Genomic DNA, 22,868 nt, shown 5'->3' with positions numbered 1-22,868 from the left:
GAAATTGAGTTGAGTATGTAAATGTGATAAATTATGAAATAAATATGACATACTGAAAATAAAACGTCATTTATTTTTACATACATTTATTACATGTATTTAAAAAAAGTTTTCGACAGAAAAGATTAATATGACTCATTTCTGCATTTATATCCCTCAAAAAGCGCAATTGCCCAAAGTTCTTTCTTACTACATTTTTTTTATGATATACATATGTATAATCCTTTGAAAAATCACAAAATCTCAAAATGGTTTTGGTGATGCACGTTCTCCATATTATCTAATAGAGAATGCACTAAAATGGTGTCGTTTGAAAAGTTTAAGAAAATATGGGAAAAAATGCACACGTTCAAGACGTCCCTATAAGCCCTTAGTAGGTCATCTGAGAAATACCATTTGTATATTCCTACTGCATGGAATTTCAACAGTTCAAAAAGTCAGAGTTTTAATTTCTTATATCACCTTCATATATTAGAAAACACTGGGCAATATATTTCTTGAGACCCTACCTTGTTTTAAAAAATACATGTAAAAATTTATGATAGTAATTAAAGTCACACAAACAGTTATCTGAGATTAAACTAATTACTTTGTTTCCTTTTTCGTGTCTCGGAATGTTGAAAACATTGGATGCATTTCCTGTACTGTACTTCTTCCGCTTATTTTTGAACTCCGAAACAAACGAGAATAAAAACTTCCTCTGGAGTTATTACTCCAGCTACCATTAACATGAGATCGTCTTTTTGAGGTTGTATCATACACATCCTCAGAAAGATCTTTGTATGGATTCTCATCGAATTCTTCCTCTGGAATTGTGGCATATACATTATCAATGCTGCAGACTGTCTTTCTAGAAACGGGTCGACCGACATTCTCTTTACTGTGTCTTGTCGTGTTATTTCTACAGAATAGAATTCCTTGTAGAAATAGAAACAGTCTCCAGTTTTTTTATTGTCTGACTCTATATTTTTCTTTTATTCTTACATTGACAACAACGGTTTTAATAATGTAGATAAAAATATGATTGATTCTGATGTCCCCTCTTACCTTTGCTTTCTATATCTCTTGACTGCTAGGATACCCACAATTATTATCGTAACTTCTACCACTCCGATTCCCGCCATCAAAATCACTGAAGATACAATGCAATAGATATAACGATTGTGACATAGAATTTACTTGAAAAGTTTACAAAAATTGTAATCAAAATAATGTATTTGAATAACTTGAAAAGGCTCCTAATAATAGATAAATAATAGGTAATTCCTTTCTTTGATTTGGGATATTATTGGAAATCATTTTTGTAATTAATTGATATAAAATAAAGAAAAACACATTTTGTATTTTTATGAATGAAACAGAAAGAAGCAAAAGAGGTGTTTTTCTTTGCAAAAACATAGTTCATAGCAGAGATTTTTAACTTCCAAACCCATTTCTTGACTGAGAACAAACGGATTGGTTTCCGTTGAGGTTACAGCATTCAGCGTTGTGCTTGATGAATTTGGTATTTCTGAATTTATAATTTGGTGTAAATCTGAAAGCAAAGTCAACAAAACTATTGATCGCACTTGTATAATACCGGATAGTTGTATACAGAATAAGGATATGGAGATAACGAACAGTATTCAATATCAAAGTCCACAAAGCAATATACTAGAGGTGCTGTGAGCAATGAGCTCACTAAATGATACCCCCCGCCTCCCATAATATCCATGTTTTGCTATATATTGTTTTACGGTAATGTGTCAAGATGAATAACTCGTCCTATCAAATGTTATCCAGAAGCTTCTATATGTGACGTCATAGGTAAGAATAGAATGGCAATGTCCATGTTTTGCTATGGGAAACCTAAAATACGTGTCGAATAAAAAAGTAAAATAGGAGATGCACAATGGCAATATGTAATAAAGATTCTTTGACAGTTTCATTAAATTTCACTTGGTAGTATAAGAGGAGTTGCGGATAAGTGATAAAGAGTAACAGACGGACGGACGGACGGACGGACGGAAACCCCGATTACTATATACCCTCCCACTTTATAAAGCGGGGAGTATAAAAATAGAAGCAGAGGAAATACGGACCTCCAAAACATCAGAGGTAAGGTGCCACGGAGGAGTGAACATCCCCTCTGACCGGTAAGACACGCCGTGTGCTCCTTTTCATGTTTGGAAAATAACAGAAAATCCGTCTCATTTCAGTGTGTAAACAATGGATTAACATTAAGTATGAAAAAAATATATCTAAATGTCGAGTTAAAGGCCACAACAAAAGTTTTCTTCTTTTCACGCATAAGATTTTGCACAAATTCTGCTCTTTTTATGAATATAAAAAAAACGGTGTGCTAATAACGGAGAGCAATTGGGACTCATGGGAATTCCAAAAGATTGTTGGAAGACCTGGTCTCCAAAAACCATATAGATATTGTCAATCAGAAACCCATGCATCTTTTTGATGTCGATTTCAGAGTACTTGTGTGTCCAATCAAAATGTGTTTTAACAAAATAATTTTGCAAATGGCCAATGACAAGGTTAGTAAATTTTTATTTTTATTGAATAAGCAGCTGTCAATGATATCAAAAAGCCTGGACTTTCATTTATCGTGGGGAATTATTGTGTATATAGTTGGAAAGTCGAAAGTTTTTAAGCTGTTAATTTTGGTGAATTCTTGTGATTTCAAATGGTCCTAAAATTCTTTGGAATTTTTTAGTACCCACAACTGATTCAAATCCATTTTGGATATATTGTTGCAGAGTACTCTTGATTTTTTTCTTTCAATAATGTTAATATCTAAATGAGGAGTAACGAAAGAGGATTGGTTGAACATTTACTGGGACCTGCGATGTATCTTTGTTCGTAAGGATTCTTATGAAGTTTCGGAATCCAATGTATATAGATACGGTAGTTCAACTTCATTTTGGCTCTGTGGAATATTAAAAATATTCAAAACTGACATACGATTTTGAAGAATTTCTTCCTTAGAAAGGGAAGTATGAGTATAAGTAGGATTACCACTTGTAGAATTAAATCCGAATTCTTCTAAAATACAATTTATATAATGAGTCCTACAAACAAAGGGACCAGTACGTACTGGTCATGTAATCTAAATGTCTAAACGATATATAATGGTTCAAGACTCCTGCTTTGAATGAAAGAACAAGGTTCCATAAAAGTTATCAAAGGTTTAGCTGACACTTATCCACTTATTGTACTTGAGGTATGAGGAAATGATTGCATTGAGGAACTCGGAACTCGGTGTTTATTTTATTTATGCAAGATGTTCACAAATAACTTGACCCATAATGTAATATTTGTACATGTCGACTCTACATTTCAAATCGGACTCTTGAAATTGGACACTACAGAATCTGATGCTACCTCTTTATCGTTAAGAGGTTTGTAACTGAATATAAACATTAATGATCATTAACATATAAACCAAGACAAGGTGGTGACAATTTACGGACTTTAAATGGGTATCAACAACCCCGTTTAAGTCGGTTTTTACTAATTTTATTTACACGTTCGACTACGGAGTGATTAGTCTGAATCATACATCACCCTCAACAATACATACAGCTCACAGCGGGCATGACTGGTCAACAGGGGATGTGTACTCCTCCTTGACAGCTGATCCCACCTCTGATGTTTCCAGCGGTCCATGTTTTAAAATTTATTCTATTCTATTAGTTTCATTTAGTTCATTTTTGAGATTGATCTTTGACTCTTCATTATCTGATGCTTTGGAGATTACACTTAGCTCCCGAATGTATTCTTTAAATGGACTTTAAAGCATGATTATTGTTCGGGGCTTTTTTTCAGTTCAACTTAAAAATTGAAGTGTTTTCTTATCTTTTCTGAATTTATATTTAAAAAAACAATAAGGAGTTCATATCTTTGTTCTAAATAAAAAAACACTTTAAAGTCATTCATTATGTCTTTTTCAAAAATGCTTTTATAAATAGACATATTTAAATTAATTTAAATAAGTTTGAATAAATATATCACTTATATTAGCTTGCATTTTATGAAACAAATACTTTTCCATAAAATTAAAAGTTTGTAATGATTATAGAATCAACAGGGAGATATAAACTCCAAATACATGTGATGGAATAATGCTGCATAAGTAAGGGAAATTGACGATTTAAAATTAAGTTCATCCCGTTTATCATAGAGCTTGGTTGGAAATTTACCATTTATGTCTCTTTTCAAATAAAATATCCAAATATGAAACAGATGTCAGATTCTGTTGTTTCTTTCATTACAAGCTCATCGGGATATATCGTTTTGACATAAGAATAGAAATAACTATAATTATGATTCGTTAATTGGTAATCGTCGATATATATATATATATATATATATATATATATATATATATATATATATATATATATATATATATATATATATATATATCGAGTTGTAGCCCACAGTAAGTGTTTTCTTCATTTTTACAAAAAAAATCTTTTAGAAAATACAGTCGACAATAAACTGTGTTCATAATGACCTAATTACTAGTAAAAAAAAACGTAATTAGCATTTGTTTGTATGTGCTGTTTGTATGTGCTGAAAAGATAATTATTTGACAATAAAATTAGCTAAGAGATGGCTTTAAAATCGTCTGCTGATATTCTTGTTGCAATTGTTGTCAATTAATTACCCTGTTTTAGAAATAGTTTATAATTATTATTTAAAGCATTTGATCAAGTAAGGATGGCAAATTAATATTATGCTCTCTCTCTGTCTCTTTCTTACCAGTAGTTATAACAACACGTGTCGTTTTCGAGGTTTTGCCTGCCGTTAAGGGCAGTGTTGGCAGTGAGCTGTACCATGTGGCTGGTGCAGAACTCATAAGTTCACTCGTTATCTCGTTTGGTGTTGTTGGACGAGTAGCTGCCTGACTGGGGAGAGTTGTTTCTATTGTTTTTCTTGTCGTTACTTCTGTTAGAATCTCTTTTGGTGTTGTTGTTTGATTAGTTGTTTTTATTGTTCTTCGTTTAACTTTTGTCGTTGAAGATATTTTTTTTGAAAGTATATTTGAAATTGTTGTTCTGATTGTAGTATTAGTTTTATGACGAAATGGTGATTTTGGTGATGCTGTCGTTGTTGCCTTTCTCGCCGGACTCGTATATATCGTTGACACTGGTAATGTAGTTGATGCCAATGTTGTTTTTATTGTTTGTCTTGTTGAAATCTTTAATACTGTCAGTAAAAAGGGTATTTTTCTCCGTTATATAACTGGATTAATGATAATAATGTATGCCTAAAATAATGTACAGTTACTAGGACTTCATTGGTGAGAAATTGAAGTTGTATTAAAGTTAAATGATCCTCTCTTAAGATATCATTCTATCAATATTTTTACCTAATTTTGATTACTACAACTTGTCTTATATATATACATTGTAAGTGATTTTGATGTTTAAGGATATCCGATCCCCAGCCTGCAGCCAGGAAGGATAACTCTTTAATTCTATGTTTAAATCTAAAGTCACAAAATAAAGCTTGAAATTGAAATCTTTTCATTAAACAATTCTTATTTTATGTCTGTCAATGTGATTCAAGGTTCTTTGGAGTTTTAGATATGAGATGGTATTTAACAAGTTGATATGTGTACCTCATTAAAGTAAATTAAGGTAATTCCACCCTCCTATGATGTCATAGATTTTTGCAAAAACTGAAATTAATTTAATTAATACCTAATAGAACAATATCTCTTGGGAGAATGCTTTACAATTGCCGTGATTATAAATAGTGTTAAGTTAAAGAATTTATAAATGCATATTTTCTATATTTAATCAATTATTCAATCTTTAAAAAATGTTGACAAGGGCAATAACTCCTTCTAAGGTCTCTTCATTCAGGCAATTGCTTTATTGTTAAATAGTTTCCCTGATATTCACAATTCAAAAGGATCTTTTAAGTAGGAAGAATGTAGGAACATTTAGTATCAGAATTATGCTTTTTAACAAGGTTTTACAAATTTTTCATAATATGTTTACAAAAAATGTGATTTTCTTTATGTTGACATACACTTTTGTTTATTTATATTTCGCATCTTAAATAATATGGTGACCTATACATTTTTTGCAATAATTGGAAAATTCAAAGTATAATAAATGAAAATAAATGCAGTTTTTGTATTGTTAGCCTATAAAAGTGTGAGGGTGGAAACACCTTAAAATGATATATTTAAAGAAATCAAAGTTCATTCAATTTTGGGTCAGTTACCAAATTTTTTTTGCATGATATGAAATTTGCTGTGATTTATTGTGTTTTCCTTGATAGGAAATAATTCTACATTATGCATAATAAAATCATTGACGTAAATATGAGAAACATAGGTACCAAAAACAAGTATAAAAATCTTGCAATTTTCTTCCATAGGCGGGATACCTATGATTTTTATACCTATAATGTATTTAATGATCAATTTTCGATTAGAAAATATAAAGAAGGTAGTTTTCTTCGCATTTCTAAACTTGAGATTTACTAATTTTTCCTAAATAAAAATGATAAAGTTTGAAGATTAAGTTTCAAGAAACACCTTGGTAATTACACATTGCATTGAGAATTTAGAGTCATTTTGTAAGCATCTCCAATTACATCTGTTCAAAGCCTGATTTCTAGAACCTGAGGATCGGACTACCTTAAGAATCATTTTGCAATAATTTCTATATGATATATCAGATATGGAAGCGTTTTAATGAAGTATATAGAATTTAAAACAGTGATAGAAATACTTACCTTTAAGACTTAGTCGAAAACCTTTAGCTGTATTTCTGTCGTTGTCTGAAAAGAGAGTGATGAAAAGTTTGTTTCCTCTTGCTGTTCTATTTTCTCTTCGTTTTCCACATTTATTAAAGAGTTTGAAGTTGACATCGATATCCTGAATCTAGTTAAAAAGATGTTATTTTTAAATATACTACTAAAATGTAAACAAAACAAATTAACAGACATATTTTTTTTGCTTTGAAGCCCATGATTAATCTTGTTTTGCTTCATTTTTCAAATATCATGTATAAGACAGCCATAAAGCTTTAATACTAGACTTATATAAGAGGTTCGCTCTCTGCTTATCTCTATTTAAAAAAAATACTTAATGACTTAGTTCCTAGAATTAATTCTCTTTCTTAGTATTCAGTATTGTTGTTTGCATTCCTATTTTTACATCAGCCTACAAATTAATGAGTAATTTTGTTAAATATAATGTTTAATGCTGGTCCTAAATTACATGTTAACTTAACTGTCTTGATTTCTATCATCATATTTGAAAAAAATATCAAATATATCGTGAAAGTCCTTGGATAAAAATAACCCATGTTAAGCTTAAAATTGTTAACATCACAGACCCCCACTCTTATACAATTCTCCAAATACAGCTCAACGCACATTTTAACTCACATGGTTTTTCGCACAAATTAAGGTCACATTGTTATAATGCAAAATTGTGTAAGGTGACAACCAAAAAATATGAATACTTAATTTTGATCATATTCCATTACTTTAAACAATAATTCACACATAATAATTCGTAGGATTTTTACATACTCTTGGATGATATATTATGAGAGTTTCCAAATGGTTTTTATTTTGTCACTTCAAATGCAAACGTCTTTGTATCCGTTAATTTTCTTTTGCCTTGCCTTGATACAGAAACAGTGCAGGTCATATAACTGCTGTATTTTCTGTACATTAATATGATACTAAGTTGCAAGATGATACAAATATTTCTCATCTGTTCGACTGCTTTCCATGTTAAAAAGATGGCATTTTTTTCATCTATCGTCATGCAAAATTTCAAAAGTTCAGACCATAAATGTAAAAAAAAAATCCTTTTTAATATTTACAATTTACTAAGTTGAAAGATTAACAATATTCTAGTACCCTATCCTTTCAGATGATTTCTTATACAGTTTTGTTATTTTCGGCGCTGCATTTCGACAAACCCAAGACAAGAATGGAAAATGTTCAAAGTACCCAGAAAAATATTCATCTGTAAGAAGTTAATTTGAACATTTCAACTGAATAATATCATTGAAAGTTCGATTTATTAATTTGTGAATACCTATGATAGAAGCATACACATTTAACATCATACAATTTATAAACAATTTCCCTTTTAGAACGTTGACTTTTAAAACTAAAGATAATGATTTAAGCTCGATAATTTTCAGTTTCATTTCAAGAAAAATGTTACTTTAATTTGTGAGACAAAAAAATGTGAGTTAAAAAAGTGCTTTGAGCTGTATCTAAAATAATTATATCCATTCTGGTAAAATTCAGAAAAATGACATTATTTTCAAATGATTTTTTTCATTTAAAATTAAAAACGCACCCCTTCCCATTTTTAGAGTACAGAAAGATCAAATAATTAACTGTGCGCAGTAGTTTCAAACTATTTTGTCAGAAATATTAATGTGACTATTCAGGGTGAAAAAAGACTGTTTGTTCCAAATATTCAATTGGATAAAAATATCAAAGTTAGAATTTTGAAGAAAAAAAAATGAGTTATATGTTCGACGAACCTGCAAAAGTGCAAAAAGGTCATATTATTGTACCATTGTGTTAAAGAAGCGCACTGACCCCCTTTTTGTTTTGTTTTTTATTTTAATTAAGCTTTGTGTGGAAATTCTAAAAATATGCTTGACAAAAAAATCTTACTTTAAAACTACACTTTTTAAAACAGGAGCCAACCTCCTTAAAACAGTAACAACGTCCGTATGGTATATTTCAATTCGTACTGTGAGTATAATTGCATCATTTTTGTAAATTTTCTTTTAAAAGTTTGCAATTTTGAGCTTCTAATATATTATGTTCAGTACGTAACCTCTTGAATTCTTCACAAATAATATATACCTTCTAAAAAGTTACTTTTAATACTGCACCTTTAAGTAGTCATCACATGGGAATCCTGGTGTTTCGTGAACATCCATTTCTATCGTGATATTTATCTCCTCTGCTAATTCAGGTGCTGTCACTATCCACTTATAAATTGTGTCCCTCGTGTAGTTTTTCATTGGATATCCCGGAGTTTCTATCGTTATCTCCTCAGATAAAGGGAGATATATTTCCTCTGATTTAGTGTGAACTCCGAAAGAAGTATCTAAAACATAATTATATAAAATTGATCCAAGTGTATATTTTGATATTTTTGAAGACAATCATTTTATCACAAAGATTTCTGAGGATTATTTGCAACTTCGAATTCTCAACTTTTAAAATATTCAGTCTATAATTATAGTGTCCAATTTGATCATTATAATTTGATTCGGAATAGTTGGGTAATAATTTAGCATTGAATTGTGCACTTATAATTGTACCTCATTCAAAAACATGTTTTTATTTTTAAAAAAAATTAGAATTGAAAAATTGCAGGAAATATTTCTTTTAGTCTTTTAAGTCTTTTAATACTTACTGAACCAAAATGTAATGACTACTGTCATATAAAATAAATTAACAGCATACATGTTTTCTTCTTATAGGATTATTAAATATTTATAAACATATATCCTCTTTTCATGTATAAATCACAAATTAAAATATCATTGAAATGTATGATCAGAATCTATTTATATTCGTAAAGGGGGAAATAAATCATTTAATAAGTTTAAGGTACGGACATTGAATTAAAGGTCGAATTTGTTTTAATTTCTGAGATCAAGATTTAATTGTGTTGAAGATGTATCACATGTGAATGGACAAGAATACAGTAAGTCTAATGTATTGACACACACACTACTAAATAGAAAAAGTTGTCACTGTAAAACATTTGTTTACATATTAATAATTTAATTTTACCTGTAACACTCCATTTGATTAGATAAAAGATTTTATCCATTTTGGATAACATAACTTTCCTACGTCACAATGAGTTACGTCAAAAAACGTATTACTCCGCTTGACGTTACTTTTAAAATTTCATCATTATGAAGCCTTATTGTGGATAGAAAATAATCTCATTGTCTGCACTGAAATAAGGAATGAAGCTTATTTCAACTCATATTATACAATATAACGAAACTTGGGGCAGTTTACGCTTTTTGGGAGTTGAACTGTGTTCAATCTCCCATGGTCGCCACGCGATTTCTAGCGCAGTAATTTTACAATGAATTATATAGTGGCTGCCGTGGTGCTTCTATGTCGGGAATTTTACTCCCCTGTGATATTCAACTCGCACCATTCTATATAAACTCGAAGAAGCTTCCGCACTAAAAATAATCCATCTCATTTTTCTGAATTAATTTAACTTTCAATAAATAATTTGAAAGTAAATTAAGTTGAATTTTATTTAACTTAAGTTGAAAAGCATATTTTTGTCATATCTCCTAGAAATGACCCAGACATTTGATTTCCGGATAAAAAAATAGTCCCAGTTTTCTGTCATTTATCAATTGACAATCCTCGGCTGACTCTACGCCCAAGTGCTGTTAAAAGTTTATTCTGAATAGTAAACTTTTTGATACTTAAGTTTAGTTCATTCTCTCCTTTTTATACCAAATGGTTCAATGGCATGTCATTTAAAGTAATGACAAGATTTAAAAAATATTTGGAAAGGTTCAAAATTACTTAAAATAGAGCTTTTGTCTGCTGTCAGAGTAAGAAGCTGTGAAATACATGTAATGTCAAAAGGAACGCTATGGTTTTACACAACTTCTTTCAATTTGTTTCAGCAATGAAGAGACAGAACAACGCTTCGTTTAAAAAACAGTACGGGAAAAAAATCACGGTCAGGCATTTTTTGTTCTCACAAGTAAAATGGTCTGTTAGACTGGAAAAAGTTTTTGTCAGACCAGATACATGCAACTCATTTTTTACGTTGGTAAAGGGAAAAAATAATAGTATTTAAATGCTACTCAAGTTTTTTTGACATTCGATATCACGATTTCAAATGACATTAATTTTTAATTTCATGAATTTATCAGCATTTAGTTGGTCAAGTGCTCATCAATAGAATTGAACTTGAAAAATGTACGTGGCTTTAATTAATAATTAATAAAACAATTAAACTGAATGAATTCATGTGTATGCAGACACAAAGCTAAAATGATTCCAATGATTGATGTGTAAAACCATATCGTTCCTCATGTTTTTTTTTTCTTGTAGTAGCTCGTTAAAATATGTCTGACTTTTAATTACATTTGAGTCAAATCAAAATCACAAAAACTAAGTGTCACTCGCTTGGCGCAGTTGTTACCGTAAAAATAGTTCGCCCTAGAGATTCAAAGTAAGGTGTTGATACCCTGCGTCGCACGTTCCTGAGGGATGCATTTTGAGATGAACTCTTTTGATCAGGCCATTATAAACCGAAATCCCATTTCGCTGTAGGTGCTGGCAAAAAACTACCCCTTACTGCTCAATGATTCTGAGTGCTGTGTATGGGTAAAAATTCATAGACCTACATGTAGCTAGCTCCATCGGCAAGTAGTAGTGTGTCAATATGAGTAAAAAATTTTCGAACATAAAATGAACAAAATGTAAAGTATTCAGACATACTTACTTCTATATAGAAATTTCTTGAAATGAAATGTAAAATTATTAAATATATAATGAAAGATACATTTGATATAAAAAGATAAGCACGGAATTATACAAAAATTAGTTTTTGTGTCCGAAAAGAACCATTCAAACCCAAAAGAGAAAATCAAATGCTTGTTTTAATCAGAGAAAGAAAATTGACAATCTAGTCTCTGTTGATGGTAACCTCGAATATAAAGAGTGTTTGTTTCTTTGTTGGGACCAAATATCTTGTACACATTCAAAAAAGAGAAGGGGGCGTTTTGATTCAAATGTTTCATAAGTATGAGGACAGTGTTTGAGTAATAAATGGTACTGAAAGAAGTTTGAATCCTACCTGCAATAACTGACCTGTATCTTAGAGTAGCTGCAGAACTGTAGCAGTCCGAAAAAATATTTTGACATGCCCCAGATCTACAGCACCACCCATTGTAAAAACAGTACATTTATTGAGCACGAAAAGTTGAGCTTAGTTTTGGACTAATTCTTTCTAATTCTTACCTCAAACGTGAAAAAGATTTATAAAAATCCCTTCCTCCTCTATGAAATTCACTTAATATATTTGACATTTGCACGAAGTGCGTTGGGCCAAATAATCTTGCAAACCAAAATTGCAGCGCAGCATAAATAGACAACATTTTATATGATCTCAATTTTGAGGTCAGAAGGGGCTGAAGGGCTAATAACAACAATTACAAGGAATGTTTTGTTGTGAAAACAGTGAAAGAATATTTTTGATGTGACAGTTTAAGAAACATGGAAAAATAAATCGAGAATCAGCGCACACACTTTTTTGTGTGCAGTAAATATATACAGGTGTGTTTTTTTTTTGCAATGGGTGCCACTGTAGCTCTCCGGTCTATCAATTTTTTTTTCGGAGAGCAACAGTTCTGCAGCTAATTTAAAAGCAGTCCTATGATCTTCGCTATTCAAATGCAAATGAAATTATTTTTTCGTGTTGTATCTCTAACAAATTAGTTCTAGCTGACTTAAATCTGAAAGCATGAAAATGTTCCTCTACTTCCTGTGAGATCTTTCAGATTACCATTTTCAACTCCCATGAGTACTTTCAGTACTTTGATTTATAAACCGCTTCGCGGTTTATAAAGCGTAAACTGCCACAAGTTATGTTATATCGTATAATATAAGTTGAAATAAGCTTTATTCCTTAAATAAATCTAACAGTTTCGCTTTGTTTAATATCCCCTTTGAAAAGGATGTTTACAGTGATTGGGTGTCCGTCCGTCCGTCGGTCTATGCATCCGTCCGTTAATCCTTTGAGTGTCCAACTCGTATCCACAGGTCCTTACATAATGTCAATATCACCCCTACTAATGTGTTCGGAACCTTTTATTTTTCGGTGTTCTGCAAATTATAAAACCCGATGAGTTCAGAGTAGCTCTGGCAGTGGCTCTGGCGAGAGTTAGCGAGACTTCAGCGAGATAGGGTAAATTATTCACGGAAATGTGGTTAGGAAGTGACTAGCACGTGGAGGCATGGTAAACAGAAAAGTTATGTTGCGTTTCAGTTTTCACCACCCTAGAATCAGCTGATAATGTCTGTAGAAATGTACTTCAATCAATCGATCTCTTTTACATTCATTCAAGCTTACATAAGTTTTCTCTATAATACAATTTTCTGCAGTCATGAATTAAAATTTCTTTTTGGACAAATATTTTTTGCATGGGAACCGGGACTATATTTTTTGGCGTCAGATTAGCAAATGAGGCACCAGCATGATTTTAACTGACCAATCAGCTGAATGAGTATTGCATTATGGGTTACGTTTTCTACAGGAATTTTACGCTTGAAAAAAAGGAAAATCTTATGATAAATGAAAGGCATTTTTAAAAATATTATTTTCATGCTTATAATGACAAACAATTCATTTGTTAAATAAACGGCGGAAGTCTAGGTTTCTGAAAGTCGTACTGCAAAAGCGATTTGCGTCTGTATTAATTCCTTTGTTGTACTATCGGTGAATGCAATTGCCAGGTGAATTCCCTGGCCGAACACGTGATCACGAACGTAAACTTATGCATAAGAGATGCTGCTCGTTTTCCTTACCCTTGAAGCGCTGGTGTTCTAAACTAGACACAAACTACATTTTATTAAACATTTTTTCTATTTAACAACAAATTAAAAACGTCCGTAACATCTTTCATAGTTTCTTATCTTTATATTTTGTTCGTAAGAACATTTTTTTTATTTTACAGTCCATTAACATGATCGTAGATTGACCTGAACTACGTGTTCGAAGTAAAATGTAAACATGTGTTTGGCGTAAACGTTGCTATTCATTCAACGATTGGTCAGTTGCTCGTGGTAAGATCCTCTGTGCGCATTTATAACAATAGCCATATAAGGCAAACAAAGGTTTGTCAGTGTATATGATAATGCACATTTTTTTACCAGCGAATCGGTCAGTAGTGAGCTTTAATTTTCGCCGAAGCATACAAGATATATTGTTATTTTAACATCCCCTCCTTTAGCCAACCTTTGTCAGTTGAAAATCATGAAAGTCTTTCAGAAAACTGGAAACATTTATTACAGGACATGTTTTCAAAGGAAACAGGCTATAGCAAATACGATGTTTACTGCCAATTTTATTTATAATACCGGTTCTACCCTATAACCTTTGGATAGATCAACCTAAACCACGTGTCTTGAATTTAAATCACAATAACATTAGTAGGGGTGAATATGTACATCTTATTTTACCTTTTGATTGGATACGGATCTGCTGTAAAAAAATGTACTTTGCTATTATAATCATATATTAGGCGGGGTATAATTTTCTGACTTCATTTTCAAAAGGAATATATGTCATATAATTGACTGTTAGGATGAAAATCGTTTTTAATCTATTTTTCTTTAAATATTCAGAGGATGAAAACTACCAGGGGGTAAGAAAAATTAAACAACTGATAAAGACTTAAGATACTAGCGAGCATTGGCTTTTTATTTTACAAAACCTTAATCAGGAGTGTCATTTTTTGATACTATTTTGAACTTATATCTAAGAAAGAAAATAATCCACTATAATGAATGCTTTCATTTATAATTTTTAAGAACAATTAAATCAAGTCAGAATTTTTGCAATAAATGGGTGTATGTTCTAGGTACACAATTAGTTTTTCAAACACACCTCTTCCGACCACACTTGGGAGTTATATATTCGTAACCTCACGTTTATAGACTTTGACGATTGTCTCCCTATATACCCACCCTTGTAAGTCCAAACAAGAAGTGTTACATTTAACACATGGTCGTATGAATTTCCTTATAATTAAAATATTTCATACATTAAATAAAAATCTGCAGAATTTCCTTATCAATTTCCCACGTTTCTTGTAACTTTCTAGTGATGAAAATGATTTTAACGAGGCCGAGTCTAATTCGAGTGTGCATGACTTTGCGCAGCTTTTTAATTTCTTGCAGTCATTTGTGCGACAGTACACCTTTTCCAAATATTTTGATTTTAATACAAAATTAACATTATCTGTAACCCCTACTGGTCTGAAAATGTGATTGTACGACAATAATTAGGAAAAAAAATGCTGAAATGGCTCTACCGACGTCATCATTTTCGGATTTTGTAAGCAACGCATGACGCTGAAGAATGACGCATGACTAGCTTGTATGTTCCTAGAGTCCATGGATATACGAGGGTTGTCCCAAAATTCCGTAGACAAGCGTTGTTTTGTTGGAACCCTATGTCATACATTAATGAAACTTTGTATATAGATTAAACCAACACTATTTAATAAATTTATGGACAAATATGGAGTAACCACATAAATAATTCCAATTTAAAAAACACATTTCATTGTCTGGTGTAGGTAGGCGGCGCAATACCCAAGAGTTGCAATTAAAATTTGGTATATTAGATTTAAAATCCTACGGAAAAGTAATTACTACCCCGTATTTTTTTAATGGAAATGAAAATTCTTAATACTGTTCTATTAACTACATTTTCCCAAATTTTGGTGTTTATGCTTTGATAAATATGATTTTTATAACGATTATATACATGAGGTTGAAATCCGACTTTCTGAAAAATGGCGGCTGCGTTGGCACAGGCGGCGCACTGGAATATGATCAAGTGTTTTGATCCTGAATTCACTCTTACAAAAATGTACCAGTCATAACGGTTTGGTAGACTAGGAAACTTTTTCTCATCCTGGGTATTTCAAATGATTAAAACGGTTTCTCTGTGTATATGTAAATAACAATAGCTAAAATAAAAGACGGGGCTAAGAAATGGGCAAGGATTGCACTATGCAATTCCCTTAGAGAAAAAAGACAAAAAGCCCGTAGAAATGAAGCGTTTTCAAATTATTATTATTTCATACCTGTACATGCATATACTTTGCTTACATATTTTATTGTTTGATCATATCATAGTAATTAAGATATTTCACATTCATAACTATAACCGTTTCGTTTCATTTAAGAATTTGATTCTGGTAATTGAAATATTTTCTCAAAAAATTTGAACTGTTGACATTTGTATTTTTTGACGTTGCAGATTGCGCCGGGTCTTAGAGAACGATATCACTTTAAATGTTATTACTCGAAAAGTTTTCAAGTAAACACCATAAAACTTCATAATTTATCTGCCAAGAACAGGCTTTATCCACCCTGAAAATTTTATTAGGATACATTAATTTCTTTAAAAGATATGAGCTCAGTCTACGAAATTTTGGGACAACCCTCGTAATACTAAAAACTGATGACAGAACATCTAAAGAAGCACACTAGCAATACAAAAATTGCTAATTTTTCTACCAAAAAAATCGTATGTGCCGATAATTCATCTGCACTGAGATTAATAGAATCATTCATTACTACGAGTGTGGGATAGTGAAATTCCACCGAGGGGACAAGATTCACAGTCTAGGACGAGGCTTTGCCGAGTCCTAGACCGTGAATCTTGACCCCGAGGTGGAATTTCACTATTCCCACACGAGTATGTAATGAATGATTATTTTTCTCGCATTATTTTATCCAAAATAACGGCCTGTCAATGACGTCGCCATGATGGGGCTAAAAAAAATATTTTTAATTTTCCATCTAATTAAAAATCTGAATACACCATCGGAGAGAACGTACCTGAAAATGGTTTACACGTAGTGTAAACTGATAAAATAATTTTCAGTCCGTGTAAATTAATCAGAAAGATAAAAACTGGGAATAAAAAACTTATCTATCCGACAGCGTAAAAGAAGAATCATTCCGCGATCTAAAAATAGTGCCATTAAAAAAGTGAAAATACGACAATATTTTGAATGAAAATAAGTTTATATTAATAAGTTAAATGACAACAGTTTAATCATGTGTTATATTTTTTTTACTTTGTTACAATTTCTTTATATAATGACGGAATGTTTACGTTCTCGTTCGTGGCGTAGTAATACACAGTGTAAGACAGAAAAATCTCACACTGCTGTCTCACACCGGAAAAGTCAATCTTACACTGGTGATTATGCGAGAAATAGTGATACCGTAATATGGCAATTTTAGAGGTATTGGGCTTGAAAAAATAAACTTTGTAATTAATTCCTAAACCAAAGTAGATAGTGAATTATTTTTAAATTTCACAATTTGGTGAGTTTTTACAATAACTTTCATATACTTGAATAAAAAAGAAATCTCTAGGGCAGAAATACAAAAAATACGGAGAAAATGTGATAAATTGGCGCTTTTCCAACAAATTCCTATAGGGTCAAATAGTAAAATTTGACAAGTTTTGAGATGGTCCCCTAAGAAATCGGGGTGGTCAACATTCGATTTTTTAATCTTAAAACAATAATTATAACAATAAAAATGAATCATCAAAAAATTATCAAAATCCCTAGGGCAGAAATAATTATACTCGGCCTCGTTAAGTCCTTTTTGTTTGATATCTAACTTAAATAAATTTTTTTTAATGTATAATAACTTAGGACTACTCTGTCAAGAATTTTTTTTTTCTTTTTTAAAGATACAGGTAGGAAAAGGTAAAAATCGGACATAGAGTATATAAAATGCTGACTTTAAATAAAGTTGTTAAACTCCCTGTAACATCAACTTATATGTGAGTACCCTATGTAGATTTCAATTTTAACATTTGTTTGTCTGTTCTGTCAAATTCATTATCAAGTAGACACTGATATATCGTACATATTTTTATAGGAGTAGATAAAGTTTATGCCTCTCCCTCTCTCTCTCTCTCTCTCTCTCTCTCTCTCTCTCTCTCACCTGTAATTATCTTACCTGTAATTATAAAAAAAACTAAAACAGTGTCGTTTTCGAGGTTTTGTAGATCACTGCCGTTGAGAGCGATAATTGCATTAATGTGTATAAAATCAATTGTGCAATACTCAAAATTTCATTCAAAATCTCTTTTGATGGTGTTAGATGAGTAGCTGTACAATTCTGTCATTTAATTTAGCTTCTATGTTTTCTGGACTTAGATTATAATAATGTACAGCATTAATTTATCATATATATCTTTCGTAAATTTATGAGTTGATTCACCCTCATTGAGACAAGGACAAGACAACTAGAGGGTCGTCCCGGCCCAGCTCTTCCTATATATCTTCGCAATAAAGTGAGGGAGCCCCCACCAACCCAACCACCCTAGCCCTCTCGCTTCCTATGCCTTATATTATACCCACATTTATGAATGACCATTACTGTTATGACCTTGATTACGTAATAAAGTTTAGGTAACTTACATAAGATGAAAACTAGAAAATTTTAAGTACTGCAAAGCAAATAAAAAGAAAGAACTTTCGAAGAAGAAAAAAAATCAAAATTGACCCTTTTTTCTTAAGAAAACTGCGATTCTTTAAGTCGATCTTTTTTAGCCCCCTTTATCTACTAAAATCATCACAGACGATATAGAAAAACTTTTATAAAAATTAGGACAAACTAAAATATTTAAAAAGTCAGTATCAGATCTTGATGTGACCTCATCAGCCAAAATATACCCAACCAGGTTTATTTATCATATTAAGGTTTAGCTGCAGATCTGTAGCGTTATGGTTTATATATTTGTCTTTGACCATAACGCTGCAGATCCTGTAATGCAAAAAAGGTGCAATTTACGGCGCAATAATTTTTGCGCGCTTTTGGGGAGAATTTCTCCACTTTCAAGCATTGGTCAATCAATTACCTTTCACTCCCTAATTCTAGACACATTCTTTAGCCAATATGTATATTTTATACACCTCCCCACCCTTTATACTAGTCTCTACAAGTGATAAACTCGCTTGATTAAAATTATTTGGTTGATTGCTGAAAATCCACTTCTAGCAACTTTATTGCCTGTAGAGACAACAACAAATTGTTGAAAGGTGGATAAAATATATATATTGGCTACAGAATGTGTCTAGAATTAGGGAGTGAAAGGTAGTTGATTGAACAATGCTTGAAAGTGGAGAAATTCTCCCCAAAAGCGCGCAAAAAATATTGCGCCGTAAATTGCACCTTTTTTGCACCACAGGATCTGTAGCGTTATGGTCAAAGACAAATATATAAAACAGTAAAGCTACAGATCTGCAGCTAATTAAGGTTTATACCTCAAATTTGCAACAACAAAAAAAATTAATCATTCATATACATTTTTTTCTCAAAGTGCGTAAATAAGCTCGATACGAGGGACGTTCAATAAATAATGTCATCGGGGCTCGGAAAGAAGCAAAAGAAGCTTTTTAATGATTTCAAGAATTTACTTATTAATCTCTTTTGATTAAAATAGATGTTCGTTAAACATTTTATATAATTTCTGATAATATTTAGAACACATTTTTGGGTATGACCCTTAGTATACTGAAAATAGCAGATCCAATGATTTCCTGGACTTGTTTTTTTTTCTTTTTGAAAGGTGGTTTTTCAAGTTTGGAAATAGAATCAAGTCAAAAAGTCAACGAAATGGCGAATATTGTTAATGTGAAAAAATATTAACTTTCTTTTTATCCCGAAAACTCCTTTACTCTTCAGGGCATGCGGGTTTGGACGCTGTCATGAAGAAATTCATTGTAGTGGATTCCTGATTCTAGGTCCTTTCTCTAATAAACCTTTCAATTTTTTTGCAAAAAGATTGCTTTCTAGACTCCTCCAAATATTAAACTGTCTCCCTGAATACGAAATTGAACAACAGTACCACTAATATTTAAGAAAATTGTATATAAATCTGTCTTTGTGTTATTGCATACCTTTGCTCTTGTCGGACCATAGCTGTTTTTATCAAGTACATCTTATGGTAAATTTTGCATTGAGTGTTTTAAGCAATAAATTCATGTTCCATTATCTGTTTGAATATGAAACAAACTTGGATAACTACAGTTACTGGTATTTTAAAATAATTGTTAAGACATTCCTACACGCTGTCGTTTTCACTCATTTTTCAAAATATAGGGTGATCTTTGAGTACCCAGCTTTCTTACCGTCAAACGTTTCTTAAAAACATTATAAACTACTCCCGATATGATGTATATCAAATTTGCTATGTATCTTGAAGTCAGTCATACATCATCAGATATTATTTGTTGAAATTGGGCAAATAGTACATAAGTTGTTATAATTTTTGTTGGCAAGAACGGTACCCATTTTTGATGCCCATTATATAATTTTTTATCATTGAAATCCACTTGCTTATTTGTCTATAAAACAGGCATTGGTTGATGTAAATGTCACATATTTCAGTGAAAATTTCTGTGGGATTTTTAACACGTTTTACAGCAGCTTTAATGTAGCTTTTATTTTCACTCTAGTTTACTGATTCTTTACCATTCATTTATAATGCAGTGTCTCGAATAGCCCTTGTTTCCCGGCTTCTCACGATGAAACTATGTGATGAAAAGTGGTCACATAAACTGTTATCAATTCTTTAAAGATTCAATATTGAGAGAAAGTCTAGCTTAATGTCATATGATTTCTATGTTGTATGTCATCGAGCTAATGACATTATTTATTGAACGTCCCTCGTATTACTCCTCTTTGAAAAGAAATTTCATTTTTTCAAATTTTCTTAACTTGCATTGGTCGAAAATTATACGCACTTTTTAAATAAATTTAAAAGTGCCTAAATTTCCAAGGTGCATTGTAACACGTCACTACTTGCCGGTTGAGGGTTTCATATTTTACACCTATAGTCGAAACTCAGTACCACTGAGAAGCAAGGAATCTTGTATGTCGGCCACTTCTGTGATATGGTATTTCAGTCATTATGATCTTATCAGAAGGACTGGTCAGCTTCGGGATTTTAACCATACTTTGTGATCCTAATGCAAATGCTTTTATTTACCTCTGCACCAGGTGAGCGACTTCAATATTTTGAAACATTTCCAAGCTTGAGTATTTCCGCTTGGAAAATAACCTATACTTATTCTTAACAAAATTTCATATCCAAAAATGTTTATCATTGTACATGATTTAGCATATATATCATTGTTTACAAGGAAAAAAATGCAACGAAAATAGAGTTGACTTATATCAATGTGGCTGCAAAATATATCTATATATATTTTTTTCCATGAAGCAGATTGCTGTCGTAACAATCTGTATCAGCGATGGATGTTAATTTTAGATAATATTTCCAAAAACAAAGCTGAAACCACCTCTGATGTTTTCAGGGGTCTCTGTTTTTGTCCTATTTAAGATTCGATTTTATTTTTCCACAGGATAGCATACATGAGCTTGGTCAATGTTAATCTTTACATTTTACATTTATAAATTGGAAAACTTTTGATTTTGCTCTGTAATTTTTTGAAAACAAACAGTACGTCTTTGTACTTGCACATCAATTCCCAAAAATTTGTACCATCTTATCTAAACACCAGTATGCCTCAATTTCATTAAAATCAATTTTTCATAAATTGCAATAAAATTGTAGCCTAAATTACCTGATATCTATTCATGTATATTCTTATTGATATTTTGTTTTTAATAATTTAGAAGTACTTTTAAGGTAGGTGGTATAAAGAAACTTTATTTTAAAAATTGCAGCATAAATGTTTATTTTCATTCAATTCTCAATTTCTATATTATATATTATTAAAATGATTGCAACAGAGCATTTTGTTTAGAAAAATTCCTTATCTACAGGATATATCGTATATATTATTTTAGGATTTTATCAATTCAGATTGTGCAATTAGTTTGTTTTGCTTAATGCCCTATCCTGTTTTTTCTCTATTTTTACTAGTAGTTACTGTAACAGGTGTCGTTTCTGATGTTTCGTCTATCGCTGCTGTTGAGGGTATTAATTGCGGTCAAATGTACAAAGTTGTTCGTGCAGAACTCAAAATTTCGTTTGATGCTGTTGGTTGAGCAGCTGTCTTGTTCTGAACATTTGTTGATACAAGTATTCTTGTTTTTTTTTTTTTCATTCTGCTGTTAAAGATTGTTTTTACTTTGCTTAAATTCTAGCATTTGTTTTTTATTTAAAGGAATGATTTTCTGTTGTTTTCCTTGTCGTTTTTTTTCTCCGAAGCTGACATTGATACCTTCTTATTTTGAGATGATAATTAACAGAAATACTTGGTATTCATACTGACAAGTGTATGCCATTCGGCTGTTCTGTGGGATCTCCTAGTTTTAAAAGTTTGTTCTCTTTTTGGAACCGTGTTTCAAACAAAAGAGTCAATCTGATCATGTAATCCACTTTCTCTCGAGACAAATCCTTAGGTCCTACAACAAATTGGTATTTTCAATTTTTGTTACAGTCGCAGAGAGTTTTAGTATTCAATCAGATAGCAGACAGTTTTATTATTTCCCATCGCGTAAAAAGTTAAAGCAAGAGATTTCCAGTCTCTTGCGGGTCAACAAAACTTCTGCATTTTGGGCTGAGCATTTTTCGGGTGCATGTATGCTTCCACAGTTTGACTTCCAGTCTTATAATTAGAGGCGTGTTTCTGTGGAAAAGAAGGAAGATATACAAATTAAGCTAATGTTTTCAAACATTATATGTAAGAAAGCAGACTGCGTCATCGACTTTCAACTAGAGTTGTACGCAGATAGCACTGGTTCGGATAAACTAGGTTGTGGGAGTATTTTTCGAACTCATTCGGCTTTTTTCATGGCGAGGGACTAGCATATTTAGGGACATTGCATTTTTGGAATTGGTACTCATAGTAAGGGATTTGTCTACATAGTATTTGGGGAGATTGATTGCAAGAGGAGGAAATAGACAATATTAAAAAGTCCTATGAAAGCAAAAACACTCGGAAAAACACAAACTGGAGTGTTAGTACATTTCAGGAATGGAGAAAAAACAGAATGCAAATTACTGGAGCGTTCATGCCTGAATTGACTCATATAACTAATGAAACCGAAATGAATGACATAATGACAAGGTT

At 31.6% G+C, this 22,868-nt stretch overlaps 1 protein-coding gene across 1 annotated transcript in view; it reads right to left on the bottom strand.

The window, feature by feature from the left end:
• Positions 1-179: 179 nt before the first annotated feature.
• Positions 180-22,868, bottom strand: part of LOC134272220 (uncharacterized) — a 46,235-nt gene continuing 23,546 nt past the window's right edge. The window contains exons 5-10 of the mRNA XM_062754468.1: positions 8,892-9,109; positions 6,751-6,898; positions 4,759-5,205; positions 1,430-1,534; positions 1,048-1,132; positions 180-901 (exon numbers count right to left, since the gene is read on the bottom strand). Of these exons, the coding sequence (XP_062610452.1) occupies positions 586-901; positions 1,048-1,132; positions 1,430-1,534; positions 4,759-5,205; positions 6,751-6,898; positions 8,892-9,109 (1,319 nt within the window). The 3' untranslated portion in view covers positions 180-585. The remainder of the gene's footprint in view (positions 902-1,047; positions 1,133-1,429; positions 1,535-4,758; positions 5,206-6,750; positions 6,899-8,891; positions 9,110-22,868) is intronic.

This window comes from Saccostrea cucullata, unplaced genomic scaffold (genome assembly GCF_032062105.1).
Source record: "Saccostrea cucullata isolate Sc308-1 unplaced genomic scaffold, CSIRO_AGI_Scuc_v1 ctg2485, whole genome shotgun sequence".
In the NCBI taxonomy this organism is placed as follows: domain Eukaryota; kingdom Metazoa; phylum Mollusca; class Bivalvia; order Ostreida; family Ostreidae; genus Saccostrea; species Saccostrea cuccullata.
The sequence above is the reverse complement of the archived record's forward strand: the minus strand, read 5'-3'. Positions and strand labels throughout refer to the sequence as shown.